This window comes from Bidens hawaiensis, unplaced genomic scaffold (genome assembly GCF_021521415.1).
Source record: "Bidens hawaiensis isolate Kalapana, Puna unplaced genomic scaffold, B.hawaiensis_p1.1 tig00050472_1, whole genome shotgun sequence".
NCBI classification, from domain to species: Eukaryota; Viridiplantae; Streptophyta; class Magnoliopsida; order Asterales; family Asteraceae; genus Bidens; species Bidens hawaiensis.
In genome coordinates this window covers 1924-26842 of record NW_027499024.1, presented here as the reverse complement: position 1 = coordinate 26842, position 24919 = coordinate 1924, and the positions used below count along the sequence as shown (strand labels likewise).

The following is a 24919-nucleotide window of genomic DNA, read 5'->3' as shown; positions in this document are numbered from 1 at the left end:
AAAAAAACCTTACACGTTATTCATAATTTCTTGTACCAACCGGGGACCAACATCTACGTCGTCAAAATCCTTCAGCTATGTGTTCTCCGATCCTTTACCGTTTGTGCACCTTTGACGACATATGTTTTTTTATTAGGACCTTCGCTAGCATTCATTGAATCCATGCAACTACCAAACCCTAGATAGGATGGCAACCCTAACATTCAAACCCTCTACAATTGAACTCTTCTTCATTAACCCTAACCTTTAAGCAGTGTAGTCATAGTAAAACCCTAAACTTTAATCCTAGCATGAATACAATAGATTTTTGAGCATGATTGATTGACTGATTGATTATAAGAGCAAGAAAATTAATCATATCGACTTAATGATGGCTTACTTTGCACTTGAGTGCTATCTACTATTATTATAGTTTGAAAACTTTACAAAGATTTTAGTTTTTATACACCCTAAGAAACAAACACAAAAAAATTACGAAGTAAATTGTCGTTTGCTTTTATATATGTAAATTGCAATGTTGATGTATGCATATTTTAGGTTATTTGTTGGAAAAAATATAATTATGTATTAGAAATGAATAAAATGAAAAGTGCAAAGTTAGGAAAGTTGATATATTTTGGTGGAATAAATATGAGAAAAAATTAAGAGTAAACTGCGGTTTTCGTCCCTGTGGTTTGTTCAAATCTACGGTTTTAGTCAAATAGTTTCAAATTTGTTATTTTCGTCCCTGTGGTTTCATTTCATTTGCAATTAAACCCGATCACACTAACCCCGTTAAGTCTGGCCGTTCATGTGAGGGGTAGTTTTGTCCTTTTTTCTCCCCAAATAAACCCAGCTTTAATTCACAAGCCCCCTCACGTGAGAGGGCTGGGTGTATTTGAGAAAAAAGGACAAAAATGCCCCAGATGTGAGGGGCACGCTAATGGGTTTAACGGTCAGACTTAACGGAGTTAGTGAGATCGGGTTTAATTGCGAGTGAAATGAAACCACAGGGACGAAAATAACAAATTTGAAACTATTGGACTAAAACTGCAGATTTAAACAAACCACAGGAACAAAAACCACAATTTACTCAAAAATTAAAGAGGAAGGTTGAAGGTACCAAACACACACCGCCAAACTAGGAAAGACCAAAAGCATGAGTTTAGGTAGGAGATAATGGAGGGAAGTTGGCAGATTCAATTATTTGCACATGAATGCCACACTCTACAAAATGGAATTAACCTAATTTATTTATTTCTTACACTAACTTGCAACTTACACATCATCAACATGGCTATATTCTTCTCACTAGTGTGTACCTTGTGCATTAACATTTGTAAATTGTTATTAAAACGCATGAACCTTATTTATCAAAATGAGTACTTTTTCTTAAATGTATACGTCAATACCGTATTCATTGTCTTAATTTATTGCTTCTACGCAATTGGAATACACCCAAAATATTGATCCACAAGAAATAGGTGGTGATTGTTATCAAATTGGAGTAATCAGGTTTAGTTTTAGAGGTGTTTCTTCATAATAATTATTTTAAAAAAATTAATTTAAAGGAATCAGATTTTAACAAATTAAGATATGATGGAATGAAATTGGAATTGGTATTTTCGTATTTTCGGTGCAGATATTCTATGGTTGGTTCTCGTTCTTTAGATAATACATTTCGGGCTACGTTATTTATTGCATTAATGATTTCATTGAGAAAGATAGAAATTACCAAGTGTTTTATAGTTTAGTCTATGTTTTTTTTTCACCTAAAATCAAGAATGAAGTTCTCATTCCATACATGTAGGATCAACAGTGTAACTAAAATTGAGAGATTTTACAGATAGTAACAGAAAGCATATCAAGGCAACTTCTAAATGCAATATTTTAAAATGGCTTCCTCTTTTGGCGTAACGAATATGCAAGCATCCGTTTAAAAGGGTGAACGTAGGTCGGTTCGGTTCGGTTATGGTTAAAGTTAAACCTATAACTGATGATACCGTTTTATATAACCGATAAGTTTTGGTTATTACCGGCTCGGTTAATTTGGCAATCAAAAAAGATGATTCGATAAGTTTTGTTAACCATTGGCTTTAAATATATGGTTTGGTTATTTCAATTAATTAACAAAACCAATTATATGTTGGGCCAAATCAAATATCAGTAATCTGATCAACTTATAATGAAGAAAACATAGCTAATATTATATGCAAAGATTGTGACTTACTTTTTTGACATGTAGCATTATCAATAAGAAAATATAAAAGTTGGTTTTAATGTCTATCCTGGTAAGTTATTTAATTATGCATATAAAACCATAATCCAAACTATAAAAGCCGGTTCGGCTCGGTTCTTTTCGTTCGGTTTTAGGCTGTGGTTCGTTTTTCCCATTGTTCACCCCATGTTTCATGATTGTTTGTAACAAAAAAGACTTTTGGTTCCTAACAATTAAAGATTTCCGTAGGTTGACAAAATAATTCCCATTTTAATCTGATTACTCTAGAAATCACAGTAACATTTCAAATATATATCTATTACAAACGAAGTACTAAAAAACAGCTTAATTTAAATTTTAAGGAACATATTATTTTAAATTCATCAAAAAAATAGTTTAACGGTACCTCGAATACTTTCAAACAACAAAACACTTTTTAATACAACTTATTGTCTGATAATTTAAAATGAAGGAATTAATAATAACTCAACAAATATAATTTAAACCAATTAAACCAGCATAGCATGTGATCAGATCTAAAACTTAATATATTAATTAACAAACCTGAGTCGAGACAAAGGAATTTAAGTTGGTACATTCTGGTGGAAACATTAATGACTCCATTATTTTGCGTACTGATTAACCAAACACAAAGTCAAATTCTCAATAACTGTAATATGTTTAGGTATGAATCCTTTCAGTAGATCCAGGATTCAGGAAAACAACTGTACACAAGCTTGTAACCCGTGTCGAACCTTGCACCTTGCTTAAAATTTGACGGTTTGTTTGTTTACTTGGTCCTTTTGCGGGCTTCATAAACGTAACCAAGAATCACAACAGCAGCAGTCACCAAAACTCCAACTGCACTTTGTGCCAATACGACGCTGTCGGCTACCTTTTTAGCATTTGGGTTGAACCCTAATTCAGATAGTTTCTTGTGTGATATTGCATAATCATTAAAAAATGCATCTTCGTCCTGAACATCAAGGAACATAAGATAAGAGCTTGACAACCTCGTATAATTACAAGGATGTTTTGAGAATTCAAAAGCTGAGAATTGATATTTGAGAAAATCATGAGAACAATCGTTTATTGGGTATTTATTTACACGTCAGTGTCCATTTCAAACAAGTTGTGAACTCTAAAGTCATGAAATTATCACGTATCTACTTTATATTTGTGTATCACAATAAATGACTTGAAACTTACAAATCCGAAAATCATTGAGGGATTTCATATATACCCTAGAAAGTACCATATATGCCCATGGAAAACTAAAAATATCATATATATTTACAGAATAGTTAAAATATCAAATATACCCTATTCACAAAAACAAATTAGCTGACCATTTTACCCTTATTTTTCTAAAGCTTAAAATTTCATATATGCCCAGCTTTGACTTCAACTTTTTTTTTTCTACCCATTTTTTTCTAAAACTTTAAAAGCTCATATATCCATCTTGCTTATCATAATCCAAATAAAAAATAAGGTTTAAACAAATATAATGGAAAGGGTAGAATGGTCATTAAGTACAAATTCATTATAGCTAGGTATATATGAACTTTTTAGTTTCGGTTGGGAGCATAAAATGCAACATTAGGAGGATTTTAGGTGGAAATAGATTTGCTATTCAAAGAAAAAAGTTTTGGTTGGGTGTATATCAATCAAATAAGTTAGTTACCTCAGTAGTCATTAAATAGGTGAAATTATTGCACGTCTACAAGACATGACCTTCAAAATTTGCAAATCCTAACAACTTTATATTCTACCTTTCTTATTGATTTGTGAAATTTTTGCCGCGCACAAACTTTTTTCATAAATCTAGTTTATTCTTTGTATCCACTTTATATCATATATGACATTTTTGTAATTTTCTCTTATTATTAATTAGAGAGATAAAGTGAGGCGTAAAGATTGTACTATACAACTATTGGTATGAGATGGAATCTAAGTCATGTTATATCCAGGAGGATTTAGTTTTATATGACAAAGGTTGGTGGCAACATGTGAGTTGCTATTATTACAAGGTTGATAGGGTGGGGACAGTTAAAAATGAAGAATGGAAGCAGACCAGTAGTCAATAATCCAGAGAGGGTCCCAACTGTCAATCTAGGCAAACCAATCACACAACTGTATTTTGGATTTAAGTTTGTTTGTTCATATGTTCCCATTTTAGTAGTTAAGGATACCTACCTACTCGATTAAAGGACGGTTAGTGGGACCGAGTGCTAGTTGTTTATAATTATTATAGTTAAATACAAGAAATTACCTTAGCGTATAGATCAACATAATGGCGGAACACAGGATCGTCCAGCAATGCGAGGTCAGTCGGAAGTTTCAAAAGCCCCTCTGATTCTCCTTTCAGAAGTTCCCTGGTTACACAATATTAATGTCATTTTAATTAAAAGAAGATACTGTTATTACTTTAGCATAAAGAACAAATGAAAATTAAGGTTGAGTAAGTTATACACAAAATATGAGTTATCGAATTTCAGCGGTTCGCTAGTCCAAGGGCCTTCAAAGCCTGATCTATCTGCATGTGCTCTTCCCTGCATCGTTAGAGTTACAGAATTATGTTTAGACAACTCAAACACGAACTTTTTATTGGTAGCTATGAGAACCTGTCACTCGAAAAACTCACAGGACCCTAGGGGTGTAAATGAGTGGAGCTCGTGAGCTACTCGAGCTCGGCTCGTTAAAAAGTCGAATCGAGCCGAGCTTAAACAAGCTTGTGCTTTTAATAAGGCTCACTTAATAAACGAGCGCAAGCCCAAGCTTCACGTATCGAGCTCAAGCCTAAACCGGCTCGCGAGTTTAATCAAGCCTTTTACTTATATATTTTTTATTTAATATATATATATATATATATATATATATATATATATATATATATATATATATATATATGTAATAACTATTTTTATATCTAAGCATATGATAAAAATAATTAAATAATATGGGAGAAAACAAGTAGAAGCCGGATTTGACCCTAATACCCTGCCAGAAGAACATTAAGCAGGGACGACTCTGAAGAGGGAGAGAGGAGGCGCGCCCGGGGGGGGAGGCTTTTGGCCCCATCACCCAATTCATTTAAGCCCATTTTACAAAAAAGAAAAAACTTTTTTGCACAACCCAAACCATAATCCAATAAGCCCATTTAAAATTTTAATTGTTTAAACCGAACTAAAAAAGCCATTTTACTTAAGGCCCAAATTTTTTCTTGCCTTCGGCCCAAAAAGTTTTAACGATTCTTGGATATGGCCCGGACATTAAGGTATTATTATAACAGGTAATTAGCAACTTACCAGAGTGTGTCCTCCTGACAGGGCTACAATATCCTTGTCAGATAAACCCATGCGATAAAATACGTCCCGCAAGTGTGGTGCACCTAAATTAGTATATCACGATTTCAGTACAAGAATGTAAATGATATTTACATCAGTATACTACCATATTAATGAAAGTAACAACCATAGCAAGTACTGGAAACATATCTACACTCTACTCCTGTCATGCATAACAATTAACAAATAAGGGGAGCCAACTTTAAAAGATATATATCATCTCATGAACCAATGTGATCATGTCATCATAAACAACCATCTTTCGGATTCTGCCAAACTTGCTTTAGGTTGTACGAATTTAATAAAATTCACATGGTCAGTCCGAAAGGGTCCAATGACAAAGTGACATATTTCTATTTTCTGTCTTCAGAATCGTATAGGAGCTCAAATGCATTTATTCTATCTTAGAGTTCAAATTAAGATTTACTTACTCATCTTTGGTTAGGATTTATCTTCCTAACCAAACTTTATCATCTAGCATGGATTGATTCTGAAAAAACCCCTTATGTTTAGACTTCATAAAAGATCATAGAATACTTGAATTCATTTGTGAGCATAAGCCATTTAATCATAACAGTAGGCCCTCAGGGTACCATGGAAGAAGACTATGATGCAAAGTATGTTTTATGTACTAAGAAGTGGTTGCACTGTGAACACCATGCAAAGGTTAATGCAAACTGGTATTTAGTTGAAAAAAGACTGCAATTAGCCAATGGCTGCTTTCATGGGCGATGAACCAAAACACCCTTTTGTTCTAGTGATTCATTACAGCTATGCATAATAAACTCCTGAATCATGTGCATGATAGAACCAGATTGGTTAATAAGAACACTATCTAAAAGCAAAAGCACTAGAACCAAATGTTCCCTTCATAGTAGATAAACAGGCACAAATTAATCTAAATTTACTTCAAATGAGTCAAATACTTAAAGTTAATTAGCTAACAGTTATAATTATTGCCAGAATGCCAGAGTTAGGATTAAGTTTTCTTGTTTTAAAGTATATTCTTTAGCTGACTATTCGATTAATTCAGGTCTTTCCTTACTAACGAGTAACACATTCACTTGTTGAAAACTTGAAATTTGTGAAAATTTTAGTTAGGAATTTTTCATGTTGGAAAGTCCCAAAAGATATTATCTATGTTCGTTCATGCTTTAAAACCGTTCACGATTATCTTCCCCTACAACATCATATCCCCGACACTATGTGTATGTGTGTACACACAGGTGATCATGTAAGCTTCTCTACTTTTAGTAATGTAAATGAAAACTTCAAAGTTGTTCCTGGAAACATCATGTATACCAAGAAGCTCTTTAAAAAGAGACACCATTTGCTACATATGATTATGAATAATATATAAAAGTAGGATCCAAAACCTTTGGTAGCATTTGGGAGTCTGCCTTCCTTGGGAGAGATCTTTGAATCCTAGAAAAACGACAGAAGATAGGATAATACATAAAAAAGACTAGTCCCCTTTCAAAAGAAAAATACATAAGACTAGTCAACATAAAAACTTGAAAAATAAAAATGTTATAAATTCCAAGATACCTTTCTACCAGGAACAAAGTCCACAGTTGGGCCACCAGTAACCTCCACAGCGACAACTCCGGCAAGCTACAAACAGTGTCTTTCATGGTCAATAACAGGTTACACTTTCATATGTCATGTATCGTGCTTGTGTGTGTGTGTGTTATAGAATAGGAGCTAAGTCACCACAAACAATAATCTGGAATTATATCTCTTAATATATCTCAATCACCAAGAAGCGTTTGTCTAAATTTATAGAAATGAAACTAAATAGTACCAATGTATAACTGAGTTCACCTGATATAGATCTGCATATGTAATCCTTGGATATTTGGACTTTATTTCTTCTGCAATATGCAAAAAAAAAATATCTTCATTGAAGTAACAAATATCACAAGTGGTTTACTCAAGTCAATATTTGTATCTTAGTAGAAGCAAATATCAATTGTAGCAAGATAAATGCCCACAACTAATTAGGATTAAAACACAAGCACAACAAATATGCACCATTGACACAAAAAACTTGATTGAAGAAATAACCTTGAAATCACAAGAACCTTATAAATCATTTTTAGCATTTAATTCTTTTTAAACTCAAAATTCTTACTAGCATTTGATACAAAAGCACTACATGCGTAAGAAACTAATAATAGTTGTACTAGTAAACAGTCCTGAGCCAAAAGAAAATTTATTAGCAAAAACTAAAAATAATGCCCAAGTTTTTCTTTTAGTAACAAAGGTGCCTCCTGATTTGCATTGATAAAAAATAAAAATGAAGCTGAAGGAGCAATCATTTTGCCCCAATCATAGTACAAATGAAAATAAGATCCTACCGAGTGATCAACATGAAACTTAACAGTACAACTTCACATTAAATAAGATCACTTGAGTAATTACCATCAAACTTTAATAGTATACTATCAATCTTTACTAATTCATTTAAAAAATTAAGATCAAATTCCAACAGTATAATATCAGCCTTTGTAAGTGATTTGAGTAATCACCACAAAAATGAATATCAACAAACCTTACTAATTCATGAAATTAAAGAACTAATCTACTTTTCACACAAAAACCTAATTTGAACTTTTGTGTGACACACAGAAGCCTAATTTGAGCTTCAATTAGTGTAAAAGTTGGTAATATATTACTTCAATTGAACTATGATAAATCGATTTACCACAGAAATCAATATCAATCTTATTAAATCATTTGAGGAATTAAGATCACATTCCAGCAGTATAGGCAAATTGGAATAAATGATCCCACCTTTTAATGCATTGGCCAATAATAATCGCACCTTTAAAAATCTCTGCCAACGGTCCAACCTTTTGACTATTTTTCTCTCAATGAACTTCCTTTAAAAAACACTTAGCGTCGTTAAGTTTTTATCCGAATTTCAAACCGATGTTTTAGGGATTTTGATCGGAAGAAGGATACGAGTCGACTGATATAAAAATTATCTCGAAAAGGTGATCCAAAGGACGAAACAGTGAATCAATTCGGGTGTTTGAATTTCCAATTAACAAAAATCAAGCCATTTGAATCAACGTTTTGAGATAAGTTTTACATAAGTCGACTAGTATCTTTCTTCCGATCAAAAGCCCTAAAAACATCGGTTTGAAATTCGGAAAAACACTTAGCAGCATTAAGTGGTTTTTAACGGATGCCCATTGGGAGAGAAATAGTCGAAAGGTTGGACCTTTGGCGAGGATTTTCAAAGGTAGGATTATTATTGGCCAATACACAAACCTCACCAGTTTCAAAAAATGCTATTGACTAGAAACAGTGTCACAGTTTAGCATTTACAACAAAATAAATATCAACTGACCTTACTATTACTAATTCATTAAATTAAAGAAGTAGAATAAATTAGCCTTGATTTAGCGAATTATCATATGATCCCTAAAATAAGAATATGTAAGTTGAATGATTAATGACCACAAAAGTCAATAGCAATCTTCAATCCATTATTGGAGCCGTGAGTATACTCCTCCTGGGTTCTAATAGAGTCATTCGGGCCTCCGGTCTTGGTGTTCACATCATATGTTCCAGCATCATGCCACCTACAACATCATCATCATCATCATAATAAAAACGGGAGGATTAATTAAATAGAATAGAATATAAGAAAAGAAAAGAAATGATACGCTAATCGGAGCATGATGGGAGCACAATTGTTGTTAGCGATGAAGGCGCGAAGGTCCCGACGAGCTTTATCAATCTGCTTGTGGTTGAGGTCCATCGGAAGGGTAATGTAAAGTCCGCCAACGTGGTTTGACTCAATGAATGAATATGCTATGTATATTTTCGGAATATTGCCTTTTGGTCAATCAATGAATTGGCTAATGATGGTCTCAGCTTTTGAAGTATTTGTTTTTAATAGTTCGTGACTAACAGAATCCTAACGCCGTTAGTTTCAGGTCGTCGGGAAAACGTTTTTGGCCGGAAAATTCGAATCTGTTGACGGAAAACACCACATGAACACCGCAACCACCACCAATTGACTTACCGCTAACCAACTACCACCACTTGAGCTCCATCAACCGATTCCGACGATGGTTCTAAGGTTTTCGGCGACCAAAAGACAATAGTTATGATTATTAAAAACCAATAAACCAATATACCAATATTCTATTAGGATAGATACACTGATGGTTTAAAAATAAAACAAAAAATTAAATTTAATGATATAAATAATAACATATCTTATGGATTTATAGACATAAATAATTTTCTAAAATACATATATTAAGAATAATTTGTATTTGTATTTAAAAGAAATTTAAATGAAAAGTTGTGAATCTATACCAATTAAGAAAAAAAAATAGTCTTAGCATCAATTTATTTTAGTTGAGTTGGTTAGCCACAAACATTTTAAAAGCAAGGTATGGAGTTTGATTCTCACAACAATATATTTTTTATTTTATCATTCATGAATGGAAATGAAAAAATTGTATTGCATTAATTGCATAGATAGATTATTGATAACGATAAAAAAATTTTAACTTTTTATTTTTATAGATTTCGGAATTCTAAATAGTATTTTTTTTTAACTTTAGAAGAGGAAAATGACAAGATATAGTTGTTGCATTCTTCTAAACTATTGTTTTTGTTGTAAGCTTTTGCTAAAAAGTAATCATAAAAAAAAGATTATAAATAATAATTAGGTTAGTAACTTGTTTTAAGTATCAAATAAATAATTATAATTAGTTATAAAAGTATTTTAAGAAAACTTGTATTTAAATAGCATATAAGTGATTGATGTCGAAAGGTCAATCAAAAACATTTATAAATTACCTTTACTAGCTAGGGCAAGTAAGGTGTCGAATCCACAGGGAATAAGTGGAAATGATAATCAAGTTTAATGCTTTTAAATTAATTATACTAGGGTGGACAAACGATGTCAAGCGATTTGGAAAGTAATTTGGTTGTAAAACAGTTAGAGAAACACAGTGACACACTTTAGTTTCAGGTAATGCAATGAATAGATTGACGATAATTTATAACAATTGGGAAATCGCATAGACATGATTCGTTTATTAGAATAGATAAATGATTACTAGACACAATAGTTTGGTTATGATGATTCACAGAACTTAATCCGAAGAATTAACACAACTGAACACGTTCTACCTAATTATTAGTTCATTAATACAAAACTAAGTATCTATCAATGATTAATGGCAAACGGTTCAATGACGATAAGAACTTAATCCTAAATGTTGATGAACACAAACCAAATAATTGATGATAAACCAAAGTCCTAGAAAAACAACTGTTAATCGGTTCCAATAAACAAATAGATTCAATCAACCAAAAGATTAATCAAAACTAAATCCCAATACATGTAATGTTCATAAAAATAATCAGTTCATATGCAAACCCTACACCTGAAGTGGTCACGAGTGGTTTAGCCTTGCCTCTTCATCATGATTAGCTCGATTATGGATTGGAAGGATGAAACCATGGATGATTATGGTGATTGGGAGGTGTTAGAATGGCCCCAAAATCGTCCCAATAGGTTAGGGTATGAAGCATAGGCGGCATAGGGTTGAACCGGGCTTAAATATGGACGAAAAAACCTAAAAATCGCGTTTTTTCCCCAGGCGGCCGTAAGCTACGGTCACACCACCGTAGGTTACGGTGGAGACCGTAGCCTGCGGTCTTCATCTTCTGCTTTACGGTGGCAGTCCCACCGTAAGCTATGGTGGGTCACCGTAGGCTACGGTGGCAGCCCCACCGTAGGCTATGGGGGGTCACCGTAGGCTATGGTGGGCCTGTCACCCACCATGGTGTTTCGCCTGTAACTTCTTCGTTTGAACTCCGGTTTATGCCCTGTTTTCGGCCATGTCTTCGTCTTCAAATTCTCTATCATTTCATGCAATAAAACCTTCATTTCCATTCCATCTCCTATGCTCCAATTTAGCTTCTTTAAGCTCCGCACACCTATAATCATAAACTCAAACAAAGTAATCGTGTTTCCGACATATAAACTCGTAAAACATGTGATATGACTCATTTAATACACGATATTTCACCCATACATCAATAAGTTATTATATTATGTATGGTTACTACTACCTTATTTTTAATTAATTTTTCAAATTAAGAAATTGAATACAAAAGGGTGAAACAAATAAAAACATAAAATGGGAAAATGAATCTATAAAACACATGACACAACCAATTATTTATTTTATTTATTTATCAGGTATAGAAGTTTTCTAAAATAATACGAAAAAAATGGTACAACCAATTATTTATTTTATTTATTTATCAGGTATAGAAGTTTTCTAAAATAATACAAAAAAAATGGTAGAACTAGTCCAAATATGAACCGATACCAATTTGTGTAGGGGTTTAAGAATCATTGGTTCCGGTCATCCGGTTTGGTTTTCAAAACACCAAGAAAACTAGGCTAATAAACTCCCTAATGGTGTTCCTAGGTGGGTAGGCTTGAAGCGTCAAAATCATCATAGACGGTTTGACATTCCAATCTTATGAGACTCACTCGGGTATTGACGGTAGTTTCAAACGCCGTTCAAAATTATAAACAAATAACTATACAGAAAGGGCCAATTTCGTCATTACGTATTTTTCTTTGACCTATTATATGGTGTGTGGTAATGATTACCTCCATTTTGGTAGAAATGTGCTCACTCTAGTCTCTAGAATATCCAAAGCCACAACAAGCAATCCATCCAATAAGGAATCAGTCAACAAAGGCAGCATCATGAATCCAAGAAAAGCAATATAATATTTAATGTACACGTTTTGTACAACCAACAAGAAATACTAATGTTTTTTGATGCCTCTCACTCTACAGTCCTCCATTGCAGCTCAATTTGGATCTTGCCATTCCTTGAATCAATAAGATGGTACTTCTCATTGATCCTTTTGTTGTGCACAACATCCCCTAGAGTTATGTCCACATACCCCAATGATTCCTGTTTTACACAAGTAAATAACTATTAATTATCAACATTATATGGCCCACATATAAGTGAGACTTCACCTAAAGGCGCCAAGGCGCTCTCCAAATCGACTTTCTTCATCTCTTTATTTTGAGTAGTATACTACTCTTTTTCATAATAGATACAAATTTTTAAAAATAAATATTAAGTAACTTTTGACTTTTTTTTGTTTCTAGTTAAAGGTAAACAAATTTCAGTTTTTCTATGGTGGGGTTGCGGAAAACGGTTACTAACCACGCGTGTCAAATTTGATGTTACCTATAATAATGAAAAGTGGATATCCATACTGTTTTAGGAGATAATTCATGATTTACATACACACACACACAAATTTGGGCTTTAATTTGAAAGTTCCAACGAGCGAGCCACAACCCGACCTTGGCACAGGCTCAGCACGTTTACTGGTCGAGCCGGCTCGGCTCTTTTAAAAACTAGCAAGATTTCGAGAAGTGAGCTGCATGCCAGGAGCTTTTTAAAAAGTTCTAGCGTTTTCGATCAGCCAAAATAATCAATGCAAAATAGCAAGTTTGATCACAAAAGTCACTATGACCTTAGGATGCAGTAACCCGATCCTGGATGAAGCACTAGCAACTTCCACATGCAACTTATCATTCACGGGAGGCTCCTCGAGTTTGAACTTGAACTCCTCGTCCCATCTTGGGTCTCGGTTTTTCTTTACATGCTGCACCCGAAAAAAAATTCAACACTTGAATAAATTTATAAAATCAGAGTAACCGAAAACTCCCTTTTACAAAACGAATAAATGACACCTTTGTTTTTCTCTCCTCTCCTTTCAAAAGAATCCTGACATAAGGATTAGTATGATGTTTTCCTTCGACATCTTGAGCTTCATGAATTCTAACCACTAGTTCACCACCACCTGGCGGTGTTCCTTCAGACGCCTTTGGAACAGCACCAGCATCTTCAAAAGTTGGCATATCTTCATCCTTAAAAGGTTTATATAACAACTCAACCACAAGCTGGCCTCTTAATTTCTCGTTTTGAACATCGTTCAGATCCATATTTTTCAAGAGATCGAGTGTCACGGTTTTGGGCTCATCAGGCTTAAGTTCCTTCAAGGGGACAACGTTCATGCCCATCTTGTCGTGTTTGCCAACCTAAAAAACAAGACATTCAAAAGGGTATTTTGGTGAAAGGGAATTTCAGAAAATCGTATTTTGGAAAAAAGGTATTCTTGTAGAAGTGTATTTTTGGTAAGAGGGTAAATTGGTAAAAAAGGTTATCTTGGTAAAAAGGTACTTTGTTATAAAGTTTATTTTGATACAAGGGTACTTTGGTATACAGGTTATTTTGATAAGGGTACTTTGGTATAAAGGGTATGTTGGTAAAAGCGTATCCTGGCCAAAGGGTATGTTGGTAAAAAAGGGTATCTTGGTAAAAACAGGGTATCTTGGTGAAAACAGGGTATCTTGGTAACAAAAATGGGTATCTTGGTAAAAAAAATGGGTATCCTGGAAAAAGCAGGTTATCTTGGTTAAAATAGAGTATCTTGGTTAAAAAGAGTATCTTGGTAAAAACAGGGTATCTTGGTGAAAACAGGGTATCTTGGTGAAAACAGGGTATCTTGGTAAAACAGGTAATTCGGTAGAAAGGGTATTTCGGTAAAAAGAGTCTTCGGTAAAAATGGTAATTCGGTAAAAACGGTATTTTGGTAAAAAGGGTCTTTTGGTGTAAGATCATATGAACCCATAATGAAACCTTAGATATTTGCTATCAAAATTTGTTAACCAAAAAGAACATTTAAATTGGAATAAAGAAGAGTCAATTTGACTTTAATAATCAAAACAAGCGAAACCATACCTGTTCCCAATCATAAACTTGAAACTCCACGGCTTGCGATTCGGGATCTTTAACAACCATATTAAACTCCTCATTCCATTCGGGATTCAAATTCTTATGTTTCACGGTCGTCTTCTTTGACGGAAGCTTACTTTCTGTAAGCTTTATCTTAACGTAAGGATCTGAAGCACCTAAAAGATCTTTCTTTCTCAACTTCACCGCCTTCAGAACCTTAACATGAAGGATTCCGACAGGTTTCTTTAACGCTCTGCAAAATGATCACGAGTCAATATGATCATAGTCAAGACGTTGACTTTTACTCGTAACAAGCGGATATAATTATGTAAACATACTTTGATGGATCCAATATTTGTATTTCTAGAGTTCTTGGCCAAAGATACATGTTGGCCACTTGATCTTTGATTTGTTCCTGCACATGATAGATTTCAAGATTATTTGTTTTGAAAATAAAGTCAGCAGATTGACTTGAAACCAAATATAAAGCGGATATTCAAGCATTCTACATTTACCTGAACAAACCTATACAATCCAGGAATTGACATAAGATCAGCACCAAACAGCCTGAGCCCAAAATCAACATGTGGCTGCAAAATGAAGCAAAAGTGAGAAAAGAAAGCATAGAATCAATATGTTCTTATTTGAATAATAATATGACACATAAACTTGGCTACCAAACATGTGGCAAAACCAAGATTTTTTATTAGAATACTAATATTATATACAAATTTGGCTACTTGAGTACTTTCTATAATTTTTCATAAACTTCGTTTGACAAGTCTAATCTGTTGGATGAAAAGAGCATATAATATAGGTAGCTTATTACTTAACAAATTGAAAGAATTCGATATTTACGAACGTTTCTCAACAGCAAGGATGTTACAGAAACTAAGGTTCAAGATTTGCCAACTTGACTCTATGGCTGTTCACAAGCCGAGCCAAGGTGACCTCAAGCTAGTGTTGAAATTTTAATCCGAGCTGAAAATTTGAGCTCAGCTTGGCTCGGTTTTGAAAAAAATTGGTTCGGCCTGAATTTTAAACCTAGCTGAAAACTTGAGCTCGATCTCAGCTTGGATCAATTTCAAAAGCTAGCCCGGCTCAGTTTTTGCTCGAATTTTAAAATTGAGCTGAAAACTTGAGCTTGAGCGCGGCTCAGTTTCAAATTAAATTGGCTCAGCTTGGTTAGGTTGTTAAAACTTCGAAGAAAAAAAAAGGTCTTGATGTGAAATGGACCGAATAATGATGAAAAGTTCGGATTCGGTGCCTTTCACTTTGGCTATAAAATGCTATTTTATAAAATTTACATAAAATTAAATGAGGCAAGCGAGTAAGCCAACCTCGGATCAAGGTTAGCTCGGCTCGTCTAGAAACCAAGCCAATTTCAAGCAAGTTTTTTCCTAACGAGTTAACGGACAGTCCTACTTGACTCCAAATTAACAATGCATATAATTATATTATTATTTGTGTTTTGGAATCTATCAAAAAGAACCCAGTTTACCTTATTCATGAGAGAGACACAAATCTTAGCAAAACAAGGAAAGCTAGGAACAAGCGGTTTTAGTGTGATGCGCGGTGCAGCAAAGACTTGTAAATCCACCACCTGAAATTATAATATTTTTCAGAAAAAGCAAAAAACATTTTCCTTAAAAAAGTAAAAGAAATAAATAAATAAAGTAAATAACCTGAACAGTTGCTTTTAAACCAAATGCTTTGGCAACAAGAGAAACATTAGGATTTCCAGCCCATTTTAAAGATGGTTCCATGATCAACTCTTTCTCATCGGTGACATACACCTTCATCCCTGAAAACAGATTCTTGATATTAAATATTAATGTGGCACACAATTTATGATGACTGTTTCAATGTTTTACTGACAAGTGTATTTTAGACCTGTTTTATGCAACTCCAAACATCATAGTCAAATCGGTGTTTGGTAAGTCCTAGCTTTAAGATTTTATAAAATTTGACCTCCAACAAAACAGGACCAAATGAGCTGACAAAATCTTAAGTTTAGGACAAACTTTTCTTTAAAATGAAACAAAATTGAAGTTCCAAAGTTGCAATATTTTCCATCCTGAAAAAAATTCAATTTACATATTTAAGAGTTCGGTAATGAAACTCATCCTGTATATATCATTACAGAAATTATTTAAGAACTTGAAGGAACTCCTAATAACTAACGTTTTTTATAAAATTTTTGTATGTTCATGTTGTTTGAGTGTAGTTTTATCACTTTTTATTTTTTATATCTATATTTACGATTACAATTATGAAAATTAGTTTTTACACACATCTAAATTTTTTTTACACATGTAAATTTGTTATCACATAAATTTTACACATATGTAAACTTGTGAATTATATATTTAATAAAAAATTATATATAAATATATGGTTCAACTAGTCTTAAATAATGTTAATATATGAAAAAATTTAAAAATGTTTGGTTGTTATGAGTTCTTAAAACTTCTTAACTTTTTTGGAATTCCGAAATGATACCAACCCCTCATGTATATATATATAGAAACAGGATCAAATACATTTTATTCTTAACATGAAAACAGTGAGAATCAATTTGCTGTTATTATTAGGTTTACTTTTATAAGTGTTTGATGTTATTTTTTGTTCGTATTTGCTAATTTTCGATTATGAGACGTTATAAGTATTTGCTTATTTATATTTTGTTGTTATTATTAGATTTTTTCTTTTGCTGATACAAGTATTTGTTGGTATTTGTTGTTATTATTTTGTTCTTGATTTTGATTCTTTTGTTGTAATTTTTAGGTTTTTCTCTTTGTTATTATAAATAATTGTTTATGTAGATTGGTACTGTAGTTGGATTGTTTCTTACGTTCTCATTTTTTTATAAATTCGTATTATTTCCTACGTTCTCATGTTAATACTAAAATGCACATGAACCTTCCCCTATATATATATAGAAATATGATCAAATACATTTTATTCTTAACATGAAAACAGTGAGAATCAATTTGTTGTTATCATTAGGTTTAATTTTATAGGTGTTTGTTGTTATTTTTTGTTCGTATTGCTAATTTTCGATTATGATACATTATCAGTATTTGCTGTTTTATATTTTGTTATTATTAGATTTTTTCTTTTGCTGTTATAAGTATTTGCTGATATTATTTTGTTCTTGATTTTGATTCTTTTGTTGTAATTTTTAAGTTTTTTTCTTTGTTATTATAAATCATTGTTTATGTAGATTGGTATTGTTTCTTACGCTCTCATTTTTTATAAATTGGTATTAATTCCTACGTCATCATGTTAAGATTAAAATATACATGAACCTTCCCCTATATATATATATATATATATGAGAGGGATATTTTGAGAACCATGTTGAGTTTTAAGAACTTAAGAACTCAACTCTAGGCCACACATTTAATTAAATGGATTGGAATATGTGGTTGAGATTAAATCTGGCAAAGAAGTCAAAGTAGGAGAGAGAATAAATATGTAAGTGGTTACACTAACTTTTACGTCCGTTACACATGTGTAAAAAGTCGACTCGATGCGTAAAAAATGCTGTAATTTTTTTACGTGTATGTAACTTACAAATACTACGCATGTGTAAAAAAAATTCGAAAAAAAATCGTTACACTGAGTTCTTTCAAGTTCTTAAAACTCAAAGGGGTTCTTAATTGAAATCTCCCCTCTATATATATATATAGAGGGGAGATTTCAATTAAGAACCCCTTTGAGTTTTAAGAACTTGAAAGAACTCTTAATAACTGACGTTTTTTATAAAAAAAATTTGTATGTAAATGTTATTTGAATGTAGTTTTATCACTTTTTATATCTATATTTATATCTACATTTACGATTACAATTATGAAAATTAGTTTTTACACATATTTAAATTTTTTTTACATTTATGTAAGTTTGTTATTACATAAATTTTACACATACACAAACTTGTGATTTATATATGTAATAAAAATTTATATATAAAATATGGTAAAACCGGTTTCAAACAATGTTAATATAAAAAAAAAATCAAAAAAATGTCACACATATATAAATGTGTGTGTGTGTGTGCATGCATATACATATATATAAATATATTATATATATATAAATATATTATATATATATTATGTAAAACAAATGAAAATACAGAAAGAAGAGTGTTACCTTGAAAAGTAGGAGGCAAAGACCCTAAAGTAAGAGTCTCAAACTCAACCGAATCAATTTTATACTTTGGAATTTGTTCGGCAATAATGGGCTTCGCAATATCCTTCGCGGTCCTGCATATTGCCTGTAAATACAAAAAGGTTACTACATTAACCGTAAAACAAACAAACATGTTCCTGTTCATGTCCGTTTAACTTTAACCAAACAAACAATCCAACACAAACAACAAGAGGGTTTTAGCTATATATAATGAACGTGCTCATGTTTGTTTATATCCACAAACATTCACAAACATAAATGAACGAGCTAGGCATGTGTTCAGGTACGCGTTCGTTCATTTATTCATTGAACGAACATCATGTTTGTTCACATTGGGTTCATTTACAACCCTATGTTTTATTTATTCTTTGGCATGTAAACTATAGTATACATGATAATATAAAGTGTTGCTAAGGTAATTAAAATGTACTAATAATAATAGTCGTACGCTACTACTGATAACATAAAGTGGTGACAAGACTATAGTACTAACATATAAAAGAGCAAATAAATATGAAAAGTAGCACAAAATAAAGAAAATTATATAACCGCAAAAATTAACATAACTAGTTTTACTAACATACCTTGTCAAGATAAGGCCACATGTACTCAATGAACTTGTTAAGCCAATCAACCTGCATTGATCCACTCAAAACATCCGTAAATTTCAATATTTAATAACTTCAAACTTTCAGTGGTGAAAAAATGAAATACATACCCGATCAAAATCCGGGTTTTTAACCCACAATGGAATCTCGGGAAGCATCCGTTGCAGCGTTTCAGAGTCCCGTTCGACCAACGGGCGAATAATAGGATCCTGCTCAAACAAGTAACCCTTTAAACTCAATTGAACAAACCCACAGCCATTAAAAAAAAATAATAATAATAATAAAATAAAAATTAAAACATCAATTTATGTAACCAAAATCCCAAATGATTAAGAAAAAAGTAAACTTTATTCTACAAGAACCAGCACACGCTATCTATCTTTATTAATCCAATCGATCTTTAGACATTCAAACAAATAAAAGATTTATAATAACCGAAATCAAAATGAAGAAGAACATCGAAGATACCTTAACATCTGTGGGCTGGAAGTAGATGAAGAGATAATAACCAATCACAAGGCCAGCAGAAACCCCTATTCCAAATCCAGAAAAACCCAGCAAATTACTGATAAAACCCATCTCAAATATTCAGAAGAGCTTGTTGTTAATTCGAATTAAACAGATAATAAGCAAGTTGGCCACTTTTGGGTTTTTCAAATCTCTAGGAAGGAAAACCCCAGATCACGCAGTGTTATGCCGGCTACAAGAACAAAAGAAAAAGAAAAGGTGTTGTATTTGTTTAGAATAATATTTATTATTATTATTATTATTATTATAGAAAGACAAGGGTAGGATTGTAATAAAAGAGAGAGAAAATATGGACATATGTCTGTTGCTTGGGAAACTAAGGGTCAATGTGGCGTGGCGTGGCGTGGCGTGGCGTGGCAATGTGTTTTCTTTTCAAAGAGATCTGAGTTTTTGTACTTGTCTTCATTAAAGGTAACTAATGAAAATTTATTTCATGATTTTAGTCTATACCAGTGGGGTCATGAACCGGATGTTCATTGAGTATTTTTGATAGTTGTTTGGTGAGAAGTTCATCGTTCGTTTAATAAATGAACGAACATAAACAAGGAATGTTCATGAACGTCTGACAGGGTGTTTATTAATATCTGCTACGTCCATTCTTGTTTAATGTTTGTTTTTTATGTGTGTTCATTAAAGGTTTTTTTTAATATTTTTTAATGGCTTTTTTAATCTTATCACATAGACCTAAACAAAATTATATACCATGTATGTATGCATGTATGTATAAACTTAAGTTCAAATTCATTTTGGTGAGAAAAGTCATTCCAACCAATCAGATTTTTTTTTCTTTTAATTAATTGCAAGGGTATAATGGTAAATATTGTAACTTTTTTATTTAGAAAATTTCATATTATACTTTTATCAATACATTTTATTTTTTATTTAAATCTAAAAAAGCATTTATCACAATTAATAGAAATCGTCTAACATATCATACTTTTCATATTTTACTTCTTTACTAATATATTATATTTGTTTTGTTATTTAATTCTGAAAAACAAATAGTATACAAATAATTATTTGCTTCATGGTCTACTTGTATATATATTTTTATAAATATGTACTATTAATTGAAATATTCAACGGAATTGTTGTTCCCTTTATTACTGTGTACCAGGTATTAGTTTTATAATCTTTAAAACAATACAAACTATTCTGATTATAATTATTTTATAATCGGTATAAAATTCGAATAAAATCTTTCAAGATCCTTTGTTGAAGTAACAAAATCATCAACATGAACCCCATTCAAATACCGACTATAGCTACAATTTATCAGATATAATCACATCCATTTCCAAATATTATGTTTAGTGTCACCCAACACTCACTTGCACAAGAGACCTATAAAAAAATTATTGATGCGAAACACCAACCTTTACACGTTTTTATACCCTCCGCTCTCCGCTGCTATACGCAAACTACTAATTGTCTAATAACACCCAACATTGTCAGACACAAACTTCTTATGTCAAACAACACTAAGTTTAATCCATATCAAAAGAATTGAAACATCAAAAAATAATGGTCAACATATTTGACTGGAAAGAAAATCATATCGTACGATGTTAGGTTTAATCCACTTTTATCCTCGGTCATCACACAACTAATCCTGTATCTCACAATACCATTCACTGATTTTTCTCCAAGTCTCTCAAAACTAAATTCGGTATGATTTGGTACCATCGGTACAAAAGTTTTGAGTTTCGGGATCAGTACAGTACCGGTATTTCCCGAATTTTTGCCTTCAATACCGGTACCGTAACGGTACCAAACCGAATATTTCGGTACCGTACCAAGATTTTGTGATTTTCGGGATCGGTATTTTCGATACCAGTACCAGTCGGTACCGAGCTCATCCCTACTCAAAACCCACATCTTCTTTTGTGTAACGCCCCAGCTTTAACCGGAATACACCCAGGTGCAACGTACAGATCACTTATAAGCTCGTAACACTATTAATAGTTACAACATATATAGTTTGATAATGAAACAAATAACATTACATCGAAATGAAACAAATGTTGTTCATTGAAATAATCCTAAGGTAAAACTAGTTTTCTTGTCTTGACACTTCACCGTGTCAACCTTCAGCACGTTTAAAATAATGCATTTGTCAACAACACATGTTGGTGAGTTTTCATAAGTTTTTGCATGTGTGTGTGTGTGTGTAATAAAATCGTGATTCAACGATCGTCATGAAATAATGTTCAAACATAAAGTAAATGAAATCAAATAGCGTTGTCCTCCTGTTCTTTTAGCCGAAGCTGTAGAAATAGGGGAAATGAGAACCATCATATGAACAACCGAAGTCGTAACGTTAGATGGAGCAGGTACGTCTCGTCCGACCTGTGACATTCATCAACTTTCTGTATTTGAAACCTGATCCATATTGTATTTCGAATCTTTGTTTAACCAACAAATTGATGGATGTTATGTTATATTGTGTGGTTTTATGTTTATTCATGGTAAACCAACTCAATCATGTGTTATAATCAAGTTTATTCCAGTATATTCGCTATTTTGGAGTATTTATCAAGTCCAGGGACTGAAACTGCCAAATTTTAAACTTTCTGACACTGAAACATGGGGTGGCGCTTCCCTTTCCATGCCCAAGGTCACCTTTCTTGAATAAGACAAAAAAAAATGGTCCTGACAACTCCAAACACGAGGCTGTGCTTCCCTTTCCACACCCCCGTGTGCACTGTCATAGATAAGACACAAATGAGGTCCTGACACACACGAAACACGTGGTCGTGTTTCCCTTTCCACGCCCCCGTGTCCAACAATCAAATGTACTTCCAGACAAGCATTAAATGCGCGTGTAAATCTCAAATCACGGGGCCGTGTCAGGCTACCAGCTCAACCTATAAATAGAGGAACTTGTTTCATTGCTTAGATGGGAATTCCAATTAAACACACACAATTTGCACTTATAATCAAACATTTTGGAGTTTATTAGAAGGCTTGGAAGGTCTTGCTCAGTTAGGAAAAAGAATTATCATCATTGTGGTTAGATATTCTAATTCCATCTTGTTCTTCATCTTCTTGTTCATCTAAGATTCATAGCTAATTGGGGAATTATAAAATTGATATTTTATAAACTTCGTTATTCATATTAGCCAACAATCAAGTTTCTTTCAGTTTAACATGCATGCAATAAATTATTTGAATTTATCTATCACCTAACATATTTTAGTTCTTGTTTTAATATACAAATTGAAGAGGTATGTACCCGCCTCAACACCAAGCAAGGCGGGTCAACCCACAAGATAAAGACATTATGAAGGCACAAAGCCAAAACCAAGGCGCATCGCGCATACAAAACATGCTCAGGCATCATATGCTCGCGCATCACATATGCGCGCGGCGCATATCGCATGCTCTTGCACATCACATATGCTCGCGCGTCACATATGCGTGTGGCGCACCAGCGCGCGGCGCATATCACACGCTCGTGCATATCACACCTGCGCATGAAATATCTGCGCGTGAGAATAAAAAGAAGACTTCGCGCATCCTCAGGATGGGCGCATATCACACGTGCACATAATCAACCTCGTCCTTATCCAAATCAGGATCAGGGCAACCTTGATTGTGCACGTCAGACACTCTTCTAGAAGGCATCTTTTTAAGGAGTAAGAATATGCTGATGTTGACAGCTGCCAAATGAAAGGTCGACAACTCAGCATGACACATGTGCTACCACATGATTTCAACCAACGAGAAAGCGCCAGGTGTCCCAGAGGACACGTGGCGCAGTGCGATTGGAGGAGGCCAACGAGGCTGAGCCAGCCAGTGGAAACCCTAGCACTATAAATACAGCATCAACTCCACTTTGATGACACATTCATTCACACTCAATCATTGACAGTTACAAGCAGTGATATCACATTCAATCATATTGAATTATATTCACTCACAGTCAGTTACAGAAAAAACACACAGTCACACAATCAAGAGTATTCAGCGATTCAGCAATACTCTTGAGATTTCACTGACTCACACTTTATTATCTTCTCCACAAAGATACTGATTCTCACGCCGGAGGGTTACCCCAAAGAGGACCCCTCTGTCCCTTTCTGAGGGGTAAGTAACGGCGCTGTTCATTTTGTAGGTGGAAGAACACGGATTCAAAGGAACCATCGGTGAAACAGTTTAATCATACCCGAGGAAAGTAGATCTGCTACCAGTGAGTAGATCCACGTTTCTTCATTGGCGCCATCCACTGTTACAAACGGCAATCAGATCTCATCCAGATCTACGAAAAAAAAAAAATCAATCACCATGGTTTCTGGAGTTCGTAACGTTGATCAAGCTCTGGAGGATATTGAACGTGAGGGTGTTAACGACGGACAGCAGGTTCTGAGGGTTCCGCGTGATTCTACGCGTACCACCAGCAACCGTCCCTTCGTCACAACCCCTCACGCCAGACTGAAACTCCTCCAGACGATCACACGTTACAAAATATGGCCGGCGCGAAGCTGAAAGGACCAATGGGTCCAGAAGATGAAGCAAACGATCCGAATGAATGGCTCATAAATGAGCAGCGGCGTCTGATGGAAAAGTACACTGAAATGATCAAACAGAAGAAGCTAGCCGACCAAACACAAAGGCAAGCGATTGATAAGCAGCCTACAAAAAGGCCGCGCGCAGCCGGAAGAAGGGCATTCTGTTCACACTGCACACACTGAGTTCAGTGATGAAGAAGTGCATAGCATGAGGAAGACAAGGGATACTCATGCAGGAGGCTCGCAGCTCCGCGCGCCTGTGAACATGGCGCCTGGGGCCAGAGCAGATCTGGATCTGCACATGCCATACAGCCCACCGGTCAGAGGGCAAGTTGACGTAACCACACCCTACAGACCAGCCATCCTGGTAAAACACTCAAAGTTTACTGCGCGCATCGCGCAGGCTCCCATCCAGCACAAGACCAAGATGCCAAGTGGTCTGGGCAAATATGATGGCACAACAGATCCAGATGACTTTTTGCAGGGTTTCTATAACACGGGAAACCTAGAGAGCTGGACGATGCCAACATGGTGTCATATGTTTGCTCGCTGCCTCACGGGCGCTGCGCGGGTATGGTTCGAAAGCTTGCCGACAGGGCAAATTGATGGGTTCGAGGAACTATTAGAAAAGTTCCAAGCCCACTTCGTACAGCAGCGCAGGCACACGCGCGATCCTGATGACATCATGCACTGCATACGCAGGAATGATGAA

General features: G+C 34.0%; 2 protein-coding genes across 2 annotated transcripts; both read right to left on the bottom strand.

The window, feature by feature from the left end:
* Positions 1–2947: 2947 nt before the first annotated feature.
* On the bottom strand, positions 2948–9316 carry LOC143598498 (L-ascorbate peroxidase 3-like). The gene is made up of 9 exons (XM_077076703.1): positions 9222–9316; positions 9013–9137; positions 7369–7418; positions 7093–7158; positions 6921–6969; positions 5506–5588; positions 4670–4749; positions 4470–4572; positions 2948–3173 (listed from the first exon to the last, which is right to left on the bottom strand). Exons 1-9 carry the CDS (start codon positions 9314–9316, stop codon positions 2988–2990), a joined length of 837 nt encoding a protein of 278 aa, XP_076932818.1. The 3' UTR covers positions 2948–2987.
* Positions 9317–12389: 3073 nt separating this feature from the next.
* On the bottom strand, positions 12390–19748 carry LOC143598495 (synaptotagmin-1-like). Its single transcript, XM_077076701.1, has 12 exons — positions 19637–19748; positions 19279–19377; positions 19145–19195; positions 18522–18645; positions 16049–16167; positions 15865–15966; positions 14879–14953; positions 14702–14778; positions 14370–14616; positions 13319–13666; positions 13099–13230; positions 12390–12521 (listed from the first exon to the last, which is right to left on the bottom strand). The coding sequence occupies exons 1-12, from the start codon at positions 19745–19747 to the stop codon at positions 12390–12392; spliced, it is 1617 nt and encodes a 538-aa protein (XP_076932816.1). The 5' UTR covers position 19748.
* Positions 19749–24919: the final 5171 nt, after the last annotated feature.

Excerpts from the sequence above, each read along its gene's own strand:
- LOC143598495 (XM_077076701.1), bottom strand. The coding sequence starts at position 19,747 with ATGGGTTTTATCAGTAATTTGCTGGGTTTTTCTGGATTTGGAATAGGG. Across the intron at positions 19,378-19,636 it reads TCCAGCCCACAGATGTTAAG|GATCCTATTATTCGCCCGTT; the intron begins GTATCTTCGATG and ends TTGTTTGAGCAG. Across the intron at positions 15,967-16,048 it reads GTTTAAAAGCAACTGTTCAG|GTGGTGGATTTACAAGTCTT; the intron begins GTTATTTACTTT and ends TTATAATTTCAG.
- LOC143598498 (XM_077076703.1), bottom strand. The coding sequence starts at position 9,316 with ATGGACCTCAACCACAAGCAGATTGATAAAGCTCGTCGGGACCTTCGC. Across the intron at positions 9,138-9,221 it reads CCCATCATGCTCCGATTAGC|GTGGCATGATGCTGGAACAT; the intron begins GTATCATTTCTT and ends ATGATGTTGTAG. Across the intron at positions 4,750-5,505 it reads TGTCAGGAGGACACACTCTG|GGAAGAGCACATGCAGATAG; the intron begins GTAAGTTGCTAA and ends CTAACGATGCAG.